Source organism: Pundamilia nyererei, unplaced genomic scaffold, assembly GCF_000239375.1.
Source record: "Pundamilia nyererei isolate P.nyererei 1_Seehausen unplaced genomic scaffold, PunNye1.0 scaffold00145, whole genome shotgun sequence".
Classification (NCBI taxonomy): Eukaryota; Metazoa; Chordata; class Actinopteri; order Cichliformes; family Cichlidae; genus Pundamilia; species Pundamilia nyererei.
The window spans coordinates 126,752-142,079 of record NW_005187546.1 but is presented as its reverse complement, the minus strand read 5'-3'; the positions used below and the strand labels follow the sequence as shown (position 1 = coordinate 142,079).

At 38.9% G+C, this 15,328-nt stretch overlaps 2 protein-coding genes across 2 annotated transcripts; one reads left to right on the top strand and one right to left on the bottom strand.

Annotated features, from left to right (window-relative positions):
• Window positions 1-2,393: 2,393 nt before the first annotated feature.
• On the bottom strand, window positions 2,394-4,499 carry ubl5 (ubiquitin like 5). Its single transcript, XM_013913715.1, has 5 exons — window positions 4,437-4,499; window positions 4,074-4,137; window positions 3,062-3,145; window positions 2,939-2,976; window positions 2,394-2,684 (listed from the first exon to the last, which is right to left on the bottom strand). The coding sequence occupies exons 2-5, from the start codon at window positions 4,127-4,129 to the stop codon at window positions 2,641-2,643; spliced, it is 222 nt and encodes a 73-aa protein (XP_013769169.1). The 5' UTR covers window positions 4,130-4,137; window positions 4,437-4,499; the 3' UTR covers window positions 2,394-2,640.
• Window positions 4,500-4,737: 238 nt separating this feature from the next.
• Window positions 4,738-11,864, top strand: pin1 (peptidylprolyl cis/trans isomerase, NIMA-interacting 1). Its single transcript, XM_005744518.2, has 5 exons — window positions 4,738-4,806; window positions 8,482-8,564; window positions 9,342-9,450; window positions 9,526-9,636; window positions 11,083-11,864. The coding sequence occupies exons 1-5, from the start codon at window positions 4,749-4,751 to the stop codon at window positions 11,190-11,192; spliced, it is 471 nt and encodes a 156-aa protein (XP_005744575.1). The 5' UTR covers window positions 4,738-4,748; the 3' UTR covers window positions 11,193-11,864.
• The last annotated feature ends 3,464 nt before the right edge of the window (window positions 11,865-15,328 follow it).

Sequence of the window (15,328 nt, the reverse complement as noted above, 5' to 3'; positions counted from 1 at the left end):
ACGTTTAAGTGTTTGTGTGATCTCATGTGAAATTAAATTAAAAACTGAAAAAAGGGTGTTTAATGTACATCGTGTATGCAGCGGATTTCCGATTACCAAAGCAGCAAATGTGACTTCATGTGGTGCAGTCTTAAAGTTAAAGCTAAACCTAAAGCTAACTGACAATTCAGTTCAGCTCGATTTTATTTATAAAGTTCCAACATTTGCCTCGAGGCGCTGTATAATGCAAAGCAAAGACCCAAAAATAACAGTGAGACAGTGAGAAGGCAAAACTCATTTTTAACAGGAAGAAACCTCCAGCAGAACCAGGCTCAGGGAGCAACAACAACAAATAAAAAGGTTTTAAAAAGAGGCCGTGAACAAGACAGTTTTCTTTATTTGGACTGCAGTCTGCAACCCGTAAGAAACCAGGAGACCAAGAACATCAGTAGACCACCAAACACAGAGAAACATAGTGGGAGGTTGGGGGTTGCGAAGTAGGTGTTTAGTGGTTAAAAGGTTTAGCCAGTGTGGAGGACTGACACTAAAACCACTACAAGAGAAACGAGTACATGATGATGATTTGTTTCTGCCATTGTAGGGAAAAGGTGAAGAACAGTATGTGTGAACAAGTGCCCTTACTCTTTCTTTACAGTGCATGCATGTAACTAACTGCTGTGTTATTATTAATTATTAGTAGTAGTATTAGTAGTAATAGTATTACAACAGAGTATTTTAGGCTTGGTTTGCTGTATATAGTGTGTATTGTTAGAAAGTAAAGATTTAGAATATTGTGTCACGTCTGACCTCTCCCTCAACTTCAATAGATACATGTGAAGGTCAAAGTGATAATAATACTATGAAGAGCTATTGTAAACCTTCTTACTGCTATTGTTTGTATTGACAGCATATGGAGAATGATAAATGGGGATTCTAATTATCACATTACTTTGGATGTTACTTTGATCTCTTCTTCAACGTCAAATAAGGTAAAACTTCCCTTTTATTTTTAAAAATGATTCAAATTCTTGTATTGGCAACAATTTGGAAATGATACTAGTATATAGGGATTCTAATTATCACATTTGACGTCTTCCCTTATTCAGCAGTTGTTGTTTGTCTTTCCACCGCTGTGCACGACTGTCCTCTCATTTCTTTGATGCAGTTTTAGTAAAAGGTTTACATCAATTGCCAGAAATGTCAGTTAACCTAGAATGACTGTTGGCTAAAGCTCTGAAGTGTTGGGACAGACAATATTATCCATGTCCAATAAGACTGAGTCTATAAGTAAGTGATTTAGGTCTCCATGGCAGCAGGACTTCGCTCTCACTTTGCCAAAAGTGCTGCTTCCACTTCAAACATGTTGGATGGCTTTGTTCAGTGCAGACATGTTCTTACACACCAAACTAGGAAAATGTTTGATTATGGGCCTGGTTTTGTGCCCACATCTGTGTTGTAATGCTAAATCTAAAATCTAAAACAGAGTTGCAGGCCATGGCACTTCTTTGTAGTAGCAGCATTTATTTAGCTGCAACAAAGGTCAAAGTATCAATGCCACGGGCTTCCTGACATGTAGAACTGCAAAAATAGTTTACACAATAGACCTTTTATGAATTCACGCTGATGCAGTGAATACAAGCAGGTGGTTTTTGTACTATAGCTGTCTTATCTGATCAGTACACTACAGAAAGGTTTCTAAAATAAAAGTACATGTTAGATGCACAAAGGTCTTATAATTTCCTCTGAAATGTGGTCCAGTACCAGAGTAATGTGGTAAAGAATGGTTTAACATATCGAGGTTAAACATATAGTGTACAGGGAGTTTTAGCGCTCATACCAATTCCCCCTGGTTGCCAACCCCAGCTCACAGTCTGAGAACTGCTGCCAAAGCTGATTAATCAGTTAGTATCACTTTTTTAAGTCAAAGGACTTTTTTTGTTGTTGAAAACAGTATTTGTGTAAATTGAGCTTCTGCAACGCATATATGCGATAAACTCATTAGCTATACTGGTCTTATGTACAGAGGTAAAGCTACGTCTAATTAAAAGTTTGTGGAGGAGTTGGAGCAGAAGGCCCCTAGAAAACCTGATGGTCTCTATTTGCCTCCACTGAAATTATTCATATACATCCCCACGTGAATGGTGTTGGATGCACAGCCATAGGCAAATATCATCATTGCCAAGATCCACTGAGAAGTTTGTAGGTCCCATTGGCACCAATTAATCCCTTCTACTTTCTACCACCAACATCAAAAGCAACTAACTCCATGTGTTTTTACATGCTTTTGCCCAACACTTTACCTTCATCCAGCAAGCTGGAAAGCAAAGAGTAATTTGGAGAAGAGTTAGCGATACATAATGTTTCCCAGTCTCACCCAGTATGAGAAAATAATTAATGGACAACAAAGACCAGCACTCACTCTCACAGTCAGGTAAATATCAGTTTTATTTCCAAAATATCAAAAAACAAAACAAAAAAAACCCTCAACGTCTCTTTCACAAAGTAATTTGAGAGGAAAAATTAAAACTTGTTGCTGTGTGAGAGTCGTTCTCGCTCCATCATGTTGTGTGAGACCTTCAATTCCAGCGGCGCATGTGTGTTTGTGTTTGTAGCAAGAAACATCTTTACATCTGTACATCTGACTCGTAGTTCCCCTCTTGCTTACTGGTAGTACAGCTCAAGGTTCATCCCATCGTGGATTTCATCTGGAGAGTTTTTGGTTAAGTACAACAAAAATAATCTTGATCTTTAAATCAAGAAAAAAATAATATTTTTTTAACCGATTTAAACAATTTATGGATACATTTATGTTATGGATCATTGTGAGTGCAATAAAAAGAACTGCAGTTGTTCTGTGAGGGTGTAATAATGTCATGGTCATTATCATTATTAAATTAAAGGTAATCTAACTAAAACCACATAAGTATAACTACAGGAAAAAAAAACCTTTAAAGGATACAGTCACCCAGAGACACGTGGTCCTTGAATATGGTGTACCTGTGGAAAACAAAGGACAACATTTAGGTCCAAATAGATGAGTTATTTGTCATCAAGCACATCAAATCCCATTTGAGCAGCTCACCATTTCTTTAACACGATCTTATCATGCCGTGTTCCTGTCTGGGCAGCTATGAGCTTCTTCAGATCTCCGATGGTATCCTCAGAGCTGAAACACCAAAGTTAAGGAAGGGCAGTGTAACAGCTTGGAAAACATCCAGAGTGTTAACAAATGCGTGGTTAAAAAAATCTGCTAATATCATTTTGTTTCTTTTGATCTGCAGATGGACGGCGCAGCAGCTTTGGACGCTCTGCTTTCCTCAATCAAAACACACGCAGGATGGCTAAAGTGTTCTAGCTAAACTGGTCCAACTCTCTCTGTAGCCCCGTGACAGACTGCTCCTGAACCCATTATAGGCAAAACACATCTAACACTTGATCAAACAAGATCCCTTCAAGCTGCGACACCTAGAAGTTACTGAAAATCATCAGACTTTTAGCTGATTGTCAAGTGGCGTTCATTCAAGTGGTATTATATCTGCTGTCAAGAGTTGGCAAGTGGGGGCAAGCACCATTTTTAAGCATCATTTGATGATAATAAACATAAATAGTGTCATATATTAAAAGGTAAAAGAACATGAAAGACCAAAATGTAAGACACTGACGTTTTAAATAAAGTTCACTTACAAGCTGAAATCTCAAATATGACTATTATAATCACCCACAGACTTGCAATTGTGGGATTCTGTATTAACGGAATGAAATAAGTCATAAGAAATGCCAAGATAAACAGTGACACTGAATTTTAGTCTTATAACATACTCTAGAAACTCACATGTTAATAGATTCATTGTAAAACTATTCTCCACACCATTCTATAATATAAATGAGCTTTACTTGCGTCTTAAAAGTAAGTCCATACTTTCAGAGCAGGGGTGCGTTGAAAGCAGATGCAGATGAATGCTGTACTGTTAAAAATCCTGACTTATGTTAACTCATCGCAAGACATCCCAGATGTCTGCACCTAAAACATTATTTTGACGTGTATGTTGAGAGACAATATTCAGCATCATTTTCAGAGTTTCAGCAAAGGATACTTGCACTTGACCCGGACTTTCTTGCCTAGACGGTCGTTGCAAACCACTTCGATCATCTTTACGTCTGCAGAAAAAAGGAAGAGATGAGACAACGTTAGACAAATGAAGGTATTAGATGATAAAGTAGGTGATAACCATAGTGAGTTTGTTTTATAGAAGACGCGCTGGAAATCACAGGCACAGAAATCTACTGAAATCAGCCAGGTTGTTTTGTTTAGCTAACGTTAGCTGTTGCTCACAACACCACGTTAATGTAACAAACGGGACTTATATTTAAATACACTCATGGGCAGCTTTATGTGTTCAAAATCCGAAACATTATGATACCGTATAAAAACCGCACGTTGAAGCTGTCATCCTTACCTTGAAACGTGCAGCAGAAAAAACAATTATTTCCTTCGCTGATATTTTCTGGAATCCTCTCGGTCCTGCTTACCGTAAAGCTGGTTTAGTTGCGAATTCGCCTTCCTACCAATCAAATGAGGACTACGATGATTGGCGATCTCGCTAGACCTATCAGAGAACAAAAACCCCCACCAAAGGCTGACCTAATACTGGAAACAACTTTTACCATAAACGTCAGGCCAACTGTCGTAATCTGCCTAGCTGCAGCTTGGTTCGTCACACGGCTTCTAGATTGAAATCAAATTTGAAAACGCTGCTGCAGAAAGCAACATGGCAGACGAGGAGAACCTACCGCCCGGATGGGAGAAAAGAATGAGCCGCAGTTCAGGTGATAAAACACGAGCCAAAAGAAGCTAGGTGTCCTAAATAGTGAGCTAAAGTGCAGTGTATAGTGAACTTAGCTCAGTAGCTAGCAACCTCAGCATCGTGCATTAGTGCTGAAACGAGGTTGGAGTGACGTGTTTAATCATTGCAGTCTAAAAGCAGCGAGGGGTTAGTCGCTGCTGTCATTGTCTTTATTTAATTGTGGCGTTTTCTCAGCTTGTTTTAGGCACCTTAGCTTCATTATCGCGCCAAAGCTGATTCATTCAACCTGGCTGCGGCAGGGCCCTGCATGACGTCAGCCCGCCCCAGCACCTCACCTGCAGACTGAACGAGTCCCAGCAGTAGGACGCTTTTCAGAATGCTAAACTTATGCGTCCTCTCTCCTCCCTCCTCACGTGACACAGTTTGTCGTCATAGCTCTCGTGCTGTGGTGTTTTGTAAGGACCAGTAAATTCTAATACAGCACAGTTACACGGAGAAACACTGTAATATTTAATATACAGTTAACCTAAATGTTTTAGCATCCCTCAAGGAAGCTAATTACTTAAAAAAAAGAAAGAAAAACAAAACGGTTACTGTGAGGTGAACATTGCTGGGGTCGTTGCTCAAAGTCTTAAACACTTTTATTTAATTTGTTTTTGTTTAATTTTGCAATACCTAGTTACTCCTTGGAGAAAGTAATTTGTTAAACTACTCGTTATACTTTGCTTTGCTCTACTCCACCGCAACATGACTGACAGCATGTTGTGATGCAGTATAAGCCTTAGGCTACATCCCACACAGTGACACAAACCCCTATCATAACGGAGGCTGTGGTAGTATTTTTTTTTTTTTTTTTTTTTTGTAGTGATAACACGTGGCAAAGTTGAAAACCAACTCAAGGAGCCTTCAGACACACACTGATTCTACTGTTGAAACATGTACAGGTAGAAATGGAGGCTGAGCCTGATGGCTCATCACTTCCTTTATTACCTGTTGGGCTCTGGCTGCTGACTAAGGGTCAGGATACACCGACTCTGGGTTCTTCACCGTGAAGATGTTTGTAAAAAGATGTTGCGTTAACAGTATACTGCAGCAGTTTCTGCTCTGGATGCAGTTTGCGCTTCGTGATCTCATCCTTTCATTCAATGAAATGGCAACATCACCACTTCTCAAATGTTGTAAACTGCTCCACCATTTTCCTCCTCCCTGCAAAAATCTGAACTCAGCTGACAGCAGCACAGGAATAATACTGCTGGTTTGATTTTTTTTTTCTCTCTTTTCGTTCAATCTGCCCATTGCTGAGATAATTGAAGAACCTTTTCAATGCAAATAGTGAAATGATGTAATGCAGTTGCTGAAATTAGTACAGTGATATGTTACAGTACTGCCTGTCTTGTTACCTTGTAGCCTGTTATATCAACGACTAATAACGATAAGTAAGGAAGTAACAATAATGCAAGTAAATAAATAAAAGGTAAATATTTGGAAGATATAAAATAAAAAATACTAATATTTTGTTTTTGTTGTTTTTTAGCATATCTTTTCTTTTTTTTTTTAAATTGGCCTGTTAGAGATTTGAATGACTTTCAGACTGTGAAGGAGAAGCTGCTTTAAGCTTTGAAATCGTTCTTAAGTGAGGGCTTGTGTGGGAGTCTGTGAGTTGGACAGGTGGCCCAGCTGTGCACCGTGACTCACTCTACGCTGACGATAAAACCACAAAGTTCTCATTTAGCAACAGCAGCTCCTCCATCGACACGTACCTCCTTCACATCTCTCTGAGATGGCTAGGAAGAGCCGTCTCCTAGTGACAGTGCTAGCAACTAGTTGCCAACTAGTACTGGACAACAAGCTAATTGCTTTATATGAAGATGGAGCCTGACCAGAGGAAGAAAGGAGGCATGCTTGAGTCATGGAAAGCACCCAAAGCATATAAAAGCTGGGCAGAGCCACTTTAATGTCACCCCGTGGTTTGTGGGCACCAGCTTTGAAACTTGCAGTGTGGCAGTTGGGCTTTCACCATCTTGGTCTTATGAAACCACACATGAAAATGTTAGCACTGCAAAAGAGCCGATCAGTGAACATTAGCGGTAGCAGGGTTGTGTGTCAGAGCGTATACCATTTAGCAGTTTACCTGGAAGTCTTTATTTGCAAAGATAAAAACAGTCGGGTTTCATGATGTTGGACTGCAGCTTTAAGGTCACATTTGGCCTAATAAATGAATCAGTGGTCCGTGAAAACAGTCTTAAAATAAGAATTACTTTTAAAACAGAAGAAACTGTATAGTTGACTCAGTGTTTGTTAAGTACAATCGAATCCTAAACTAGAGAAAGGTGCTTCTTTTAAAAGTGTATGGCCTCAGCAGCATTTTTTTTTCTTTTACACCTTTTTGCTGAAAGGCCGTGAAGGATTCAAAGGTGGTTCTTCTCTGAAGACATCCTGCGATATTTATTTTCTCCTGTGCAGATGGCCTTTAATGTCTAATATAAAAGGCTTCGCTCATAGTTGTAAACTCACACAATAAGCTTTTTTTAGTCAGTTTGGTTATTGTGGCTTTTTGATAGCATCTCTGATGCTTTTCTCTCATTACCTTTACTTACAGTCATGGCAGGAAGCAGTTTGGTTGTTTTTTTTGTTTTTTTGTTCTTTTCTTTTTAGCAGCTCACTACAGTGGCTTACACACATCATCAGTGATCAGCTGTCAAAGAAAGGTGGACATTTAGCAGCTTAAATGATGGCTCTAAGGCTACGTTCACACTGCAGGCGAAAGCGCATCAAATCCGATTTTTCTGACCCTGTGCGACCCATATCCGATCATGCTATGACAGTGTGAACGGCGCAAATCCGATCTGGGTCACTTTCGTATGTGGTACTGAATCCGATACATATCCGATGTTTTAGAAAGCGACTGCTGTTTGAATGGTCATGTCGCATTAAATCCGTCTTTTACGTCACCGACACAAGGCAGACGCCAATTATCAGCGCCGGAGAAGCGCCCAATAAGACATCGCGAATGCTTCCTGGCCATCCCGTGTAGATGTCAGTGAAACTGTTGGGAAGACAACGTTGGAGAAACGTGATTATTTTATTTGTATTGTATAATCTGCAGATTCTGACAGAAATCTGCAGCTATCCTTTGAAGCACCGCTCCTCTCTAAAACAGCAATAAGGATCATTATTAAGTTATCTACATTATTATGTAAATAATAAAATAATTTAAAGCAAAATTGGGAAACGTAAAGTCCGAAGTCTTTATATTAAGAGCCATCAGTCAAACAATACTGTTTGCTCTGGGTCTAAACAGAGCGCGTTGTGTGTGACATCTTCTTTTGCGCATGTGGGCCGCTTTGAGGGTTCACACTAGAGCGCGTTTGCTGTCGCATTTTATTTGTAGTGTGAACACGCAGACAAAAAAATCGGATTTCATCAAAAAATCGTAATTGAGCATTAAGACCTGCAGTGTGAACGTAGCCTAACTCTCAGGTGTACTCCAGGATAACTTGTTAGGTTCAGCGTCGGCCATCCCTGTGTAAAACTCAAGTCTTAGACATTTTCGTGTGAAGTGAGGCCAGTTGCTGTAGCACAGTATCCTGTACTGGGTGAATGGGTAGCTGCAGAGTCCGTGTTGTGTTTACATGTGTTTAAAAAGATCTTAATAAAGCTTAATGAATTTACTGGTTCTCTGTCATTACTTCAACAGGCAAAGTGTACTACTTCAACCACATCACTAATGCCAGCCAGTGGGAACGTCCAGTGGGAGACGGACGTGGCGAGCCAGATAAGGTTGTGTGTAATGTTTAGTTTTGTTTTTGTTTTTTTTTTGATGCACGTGATGAGTCAGTGCTACTTTCCCTAAAGAGGTACTGAAACACATTTTACACGGCATGTTCAGATTCCAGCTAGGGTACTGGTAATGCCTGCAAATTATTTATGATTCGACAACTATTGTGAAAAATCATTTTGGCCGGGGCATAGCGTTCTCCAGGATAACATTTGAAATGTTCCTGTAAGACATCAGGGAGCTGCCTGCAATATGACATGTATGCATTTAAATAGTGATAGGAGGAACGGTGCAGAGAAATGGAATCCAGTCATTAACAGTATTTAATATTTCACATGATTATTAATAAAGACTGATGGACAACTGTGTGCTTTTACTTAGCTAATGGTTATCGTCATTGCTGATCAGTATGTATCTTATCTTATCACAATACTTAGTTATGAAGCAGACAGGGGGAAAAAAACCATCAACAGCACCACCTGGTGGACTGAAACAGTAATAAATTTTATTATTCTAGGACTAAGGAGTTTAGTTTTTTGTTTTTTTTTTCTTTTACACTTGCGACTTATGTAATGTTGATTGGTGTTCTTGTATGTTCATGACATCTGGTGGAAGGTCAAAGGAAGAACCAGTCAAATGTAGTTGTAGGGCTGCATGACTTGCTGTAAAGTTGAAATTCTGCCATCCAAATTGTAAAGTGGTTCTGATACTCCAACATCTGGAGTGTTAACACACAAATACTGATATATTTGTATATGTATATATTTTTTAAAATTCAGGTACGCTGCTCTCATCTCTTGGTGAAGCATAATCAGTCGCGTCGTCCATCTTCCTGGAGGGAACAAAACATTACACGATCTAAAGATGAGGCCTTGGATTTGATTCAGAGTAAGTAAGGCAGCATGGAGAGGAGATTTTACGAAGTCTGATGAATGCATTTAATATCTTCTGTCTTCTGTGCAGAGTACATAGAACAGATCAAGTCTGGACAGGAGAAGTTTGAGTCCCTGGCATCTCAGTTTAGCGACTGCAGCTCCGCTAAGAATGGTGGAGATCTGGGACTGTTTGGTAGAGGTATGCACGGCGTGATGTCATTCTCTGTTCAGTGCAGTCTCTCATTCAGCATCTCCTTCATCTGTCTTTCTGAATAAAACGAAATCCTGCACATAGCTCTCTATCAAGTGATCAAACATTCAGTGCATGAATAACTGATAGTAGGACAAGTTAAACCAGCAGTTTGTGAGCACAGTTTAATTCCGTATTTGTCACACGTTTCAAACATCAATCAATTTTCAATATGAGACAAAGATAACCAGAGTAAATACAGAAGTTGCAGTTTTTACCCCTCAGCCGTAAAAAGCCGATGTGGTATTGTCGTCCCTCCGCCTGACGCATGGGTGGCATGAATGCACAAGTTTGTGAATGCGATAACTCAAAGCAAAGTTCACACTATAGGTGTATCTCCTAAGAATCTTGGGCAAGTTCAAATTTCATTAACCTCGACCTAAATGTCAATATTAGAGGTGAAGTTTTCTGAAAAATCTTGTGAATGCGATAAAAAAGGAAGTCTCGATTTTCAAATTTATACCATAGGAGCATCAGCCACAAGGCTTTAAGGCTTTAGGGGTAGCACTGGTGACTGCCAGCAATTTTAAGTAATGACCTCATTTATTATGATTATCTGAAACACACTAGCAAGTCCACCTCTGAATGTAGCTTTGTGTTGAGCTGCTCTGGCCATTGGTTCTTGAAAATCCTCCAATGTGGCTGAATTAAAACATTTTGCAAAGAAGAGTTGGCCCAAATTTGTCCACAGTGAAGTGAAAAAGATTATTGGCAGTTATCACAAACGTTTGATTGCAGTTCTTGCTGTTAAGGTAAGCACAACCAGTTATTAGGGTTACTAAATACAATCATTAAAAATTGCCCTTTATTTTTACTCAGATTGCCATCGGCTGATATTGGTATTTGTTTGACCTGAAACTGTACATTAGGCTTGTAGGAGCTGTTTTTGTGTTGTTACCTATGTGTGCCACTAGGGGTCACTTTTTGAATGTTTATGGTGTCTTACTTAAGGTATGCACAGGTAATTATCAGCGGGTGTTGTTGTTCGGAAGGAGCAAACGGTTTGTGACACGCTGGAAACTAAGAGAACTGTTGAACAACAAATGCAACCAATTGAAAGCATTAAAGGTGTTAAATGGGCAAGATAAGCACAGCTGGATTTATTGGATTTTCTCAAGTTTCATTCATAAGAGTGGCACCGCGTCACCCCCACCATCGAACACCTAAGTGGCTTCAAGTGTAGGCTTAGCCTGTACAAGCCTGTTATCTAGCTGCACAAACTCTGTAGAACTGAATAAAAGAAATGAATGTAATTAATCATGTAAATTAGCTAATATGTCATTAATATGAAATAGTCATACAAATGAATGATTAACTATAGATGCACGTGCTGGTGTGCATCATATTGTATGAGTTTTTATTTGGATAATGGCTCAGTGTGTGTTTCTGCTTTAGGTCAGATGCAGAAGCCTTTTGAAGACGCCTCCTTTGCTCTCAAAGTGGGAGACATGAGCGGCCCTGTTTTTACTGACTCTGGAGTCCACATCATCCTACGCACTGGTTGACAAGAAGACTCCACACGTTGTACTTTCCTCTTCCATCATCAAGCACACATACAAAGTCTAACCCAGTCAATCCTGCAGATTATTTTAATGGCACATAGCACCCCAGTAAACAAAGCTTAAAGCCTGCATCGCATCATTTGAGGCAGGATCCGTTTGTTCCAAGCACCATTAAACTATTATTCTTTAAGATCTTTTATTAACGATGACAGTGCCTGTTGAAGTGACCGCCCTATGGAAACTTTCATATGAGTGAGGATTATTTAAAGTCTACTTAGTATGTGCATGACTTCTAAAGGACCACTTACTGTACGTTTCCCTATAAGATTTCCCATTTCCACTGTATGTGTGCCAAAGCAGTTCCTTAACTGTTTTGGAAAATAGGTTCAAATACTTTCTAATATTAGCAGCATCCCTGCAGATGGAGAAAGCACTGTTGTTCTGAGTTTACTAGAGTTAATCTTTGTGTTTTCCATTATTCAAAAAATGGAATTATTTCTTTACACAATCCACTCTGAAAACGCATGATTTCTGGCCTTTGGATATGCCTTGATGGCACCGCTGAAAGCTTGCAGGTTTTAACAATAATCTCCACAGCTTTTAAAACCATCAATGTTCAGATGAACTGTTAACACTGTTGTGTCATTGAGGCAAAAATAAAATCTCCTTTTGTAAGTCTGGTTTTTGTTATTTCCATGATTTAACCACCTTCAAGCGTTTCCAGTTTAGAAACTCTTTAGGAAGAGACAGGAAGTGACTAAAGTGTAGATTGTATATCGGTTTTAAACCTCTGATCTGGTGTTATGTGTTGGGTCTTCAAAACAGGTGTGTATAGATCCTTAGTTTTTGTATGCGAGGCTTTTCTTTTTCATAGCCTATAAAAATAAAGACCTTTCAAACGTGTGAGCAATGCAGCGCATTAAAGGAAAACTACTTCTTGCTTCTCATCCCAACAAAGGACATCTATAGGGGGAAAAAAGGTTCCATATGAAAAATATTAAAGGACAAATGGAGAAACAAACCGCATAAAACTGATGTAATTAAAATCTGTAAAAGCTGCTGTCAAATACTCATATTTAGGCTGTCATAAAGCACAATAATAGACATTCATTTCTGGGATGTTAGGTTTGTTTTCAAGTTGATTTATAGAAATGAAAAACTGTTTGGTGTCAACCATTGATTGGTGTAGTGGTTAACACCACACATATGTTTGACCTCGTTCAGTGCCCAAGTCTGTTCTACATAAACCTTAGTGTTGCAATTTAGTCATATCTTTAAATGTATCTTTTTAATGTACCCACAGACATGTACTGGTGGTTCTGTAGTCACTAGACGTCTTGACTGTAAAGCCCTGGTTCTCCCTTGGCAAATGTTTTCAACATTTCACCACTATCTCCTTTCACTTTTCATACGTAAGTTGTCTTGGATTCCTCCCAGTGCTTTTATGTGTTTCCCATTCTCAGAATCAGCTCTGTTTGTAAACACACCTGACCTCTTTCACAAGCTGTTTTCTGCAGTGAAAATAACAAATCGCAAGTTTTTATTGGTCAATTATTGCTTAAGCATGCGTGTCAACTTCACTACGAGGCATGTACATAAAATTAACATCTAAATCTTTAATCTGAATTTTTATAAATAATCATGCTAATCATGATTGGGCCATTTGACACCATCCCATCTGGACAAAAAACGTTTCTCTTATAGAAAATGTTATAAAAGCTGTGTGGAAGTTCCTCAAACCATATGCATTATAGTGCTGTGAGATACTGCAAGTTTTGGTATTGATCTGATATCAAATACAGTCCCAGGACTGCTGATGCCAATACACATGTGCACATATACACATACTTTTAACATAAGAAGGGCAGCTTTGTTGGGGAGATTATGGAGTGTGTCATGACTTATTAATCATCATTATTCTGAACATATTTTAATGATCCCTAACTCACTGGGATTTTTACATTGCACTTAAATTAGTTAACACGACAAAAAACACCTTTTTGGAGATCTGGTGTGTAAATATGCCTGAAAGTCAAAAATTGACCCATTTCTGTTGTTTAAATGTGCAAAAGACTATTAACATGAGACAGTCAACACAAAAAGGTTCAGACAGTTTTCATAGTGTGTTTTCATTCAGTGGGCTACAGACTGAACTTGGAGGATAGAAATAAAGTATTGATCGTACGTTGCTATTATTGATCCGATACCAATACCTGCATTGGTATTGATACTATCGATTGCTGTGTTCTTTCTAAAGGCCAGCAGAGAAAAACTCCTGTAGATCACATTATAAAAGGATATATGTAAGTAACCACAGAGAAAACTGTGGGGTCCTTTTATTTTGAGAGAAGATGAGTAAAGTCAAAGTATAAGTTTTCGAAATTTATTAGGCGGGTAAAGGTTCAAATTAAGATGGCTGCTGTGTCTCTTCCTCTGTTTAGTGAGCCAAACGGACAAAGGTCACTGCACCCAAGCAGTAAACACTTTTATCATGAGTCACACAAACAGAATATTAATATGATTGGTTAAAAAGTTGGGGTGTACTGTAGCTGTGGTTTATACTTGGGTTTTCCCTTATTTGGGATTTGGTCTGGCTCTCGCTCATCATACATCTCCTGCAGTGGGCATCTCCCTGTGGAGAGATGGAGAGAAAACTCCTCCCTACACACACACACCAGAGTTTACAGCCTCGAGTACTTTTCCAGGGCACCCTGACTCCAGTCTGTACACGAGTGTGTATTCTGCTGCACACCCTGCACAATGCACAAATAGAGTAAAAGAAATCAATTCCAACAAAACACTAATTTGATTCATGCTATGCAGTTTGAAGCATAAGCTTGTGTCGTTTTGGTCATGTTAGTGTTTTGGAGCCAGAAGTTTGCATACTTGGACAACATGATGGAGTGCTAATTTAGCAGCTCATTCTAGTTACCTTGATTCACAAGCTGTCTTCATAAACGGTGTCGGTGCAACAGGCACACATAAAAGCTATTTAGTGCTGAAGATTAGACTAATATGACACTAAGATGTATAACAATATAAGTATTTCCCCAAAATAAAGCACAAACCAATACACCACCCAGAAATTTTGTTAATATAACCACAAATTCAGCTCGGGGTACAATTTAAGAAAAAAAAATATTATTGACCATTTTGAAAATAGACTCAAAATTTTGACATAAAAGTCAAAATGTGGAGATTACACATGTCAAGACAAACTGCCACAGTTATTAGTGAAATCGTATTTCAGAATCGGTTTTAATAAGGAAATAATTTCTCTTTCAGCACATAAACACAGTGTGGTGATAAATTAAAAAGATTGTGCACGAAGATTCACCTGGTCAGATGGATAAACCACACAAACTTGGAAGAGTGGATTGTACAAAATGAAATGGATGGTAAAGGACAGATGAAAGGCTTTCAGTGGTCACAGCCTCGTGCTATAAAGAGGATGCTCTAGATTAAATATGAATCCTGACTTTATGGAAATCTATGAGAAAATGACCACTTGAATAGTGACCACGGTAAGGAATCTTATTGTTGATGTGTCTCAATTACTACTCTCCTCCAGTGCAACATAATGTTTGTTTGTTGCTGTCTGTCATGTTAGGTCTCATAGTATTCTCTACTCAAACTCCAGAAAGATTTAAATGTTACCTGTGGGTTGACTCTTCAAATGTGTGTGTGTGTGTGTGTTTATTTACCCACAAATATTTACTGTTGGTTCTGCAGTTTGTAAATATTTAATCTAAAGTCTGTGTTCTCCAAAGGCAGATGTTTTTACCATTGCTATCTTTGCCCTGTTTGTTTCCCCTTGTTTCACCCCATCTCCTATCACTTCTCGTACGCAGTGTCCTTGGATTCCTCCCAGTTGCCTTTATATGTTTCCCATTCTCAGAATCAGCTGTTTATAAACAGGCCTGACCTCTTTCACGAGCTGTTTCCTGCAGTGAAAATAACAAAATATAACGGTTTCTTTTACATGTTTAACCCTGGAGAACCCATGGGGTCAGAGCCGACCCCACTGGTTTACTAGGGAAACCATGGGGTCAAATTTGACCCCATGGGTTCTCCAGGGTTAAGTATGCATTACAATGTGTTATCTTCTTTACTACTTTTAATTAGCATAGCATAAAATC

Bases quoted from the DNA above. Each gene is read 5' to 3' on its own strand.
- ubl5 (XM_013913715.1), bottom strand. From the start codon at position 4,129: ATGATCGAAGTGGTTTGCAACGACCGTCTAGGCAAGAAAGTCCGGGTC. The intron at 3,146-4,073 runs GTATCCTTTGCT...TTGGTGTTTCAG, and splicing joins AAAGTCCGGGTCAAGTGCAA to CTCTGAGGATACCATCGGAG. The intron at 2,685-2,938 runs GTATCCTTTAAA...AAAACTCTCCAG, and splicing joins CCACGTGTCTCTGGGTGACT to ATGAAATCCACGATGGGATG.
- pin1 (XM_005744518.2), top strand. From the start codon at position 4,749: ATGGCAGACGAGGAGAACCTACCGCCCGGATGGGAGAAAAGAATGAGC. The intron at 9,451-9,525 runs GTAAGTAAGGCA...TCTTCTGTGCAG, and splicing joins GGCCTTGGATTTGATTCAGA to AGTACATAGAACAGATCAAG. The intron at 9,637-11,082 runs GTATGCACGGCG...TTTCTGCTTTAG, and splicing joins TCTGGGACTGTTTGGTAGAG to GTCAGATGCAGAAGCCTTTT.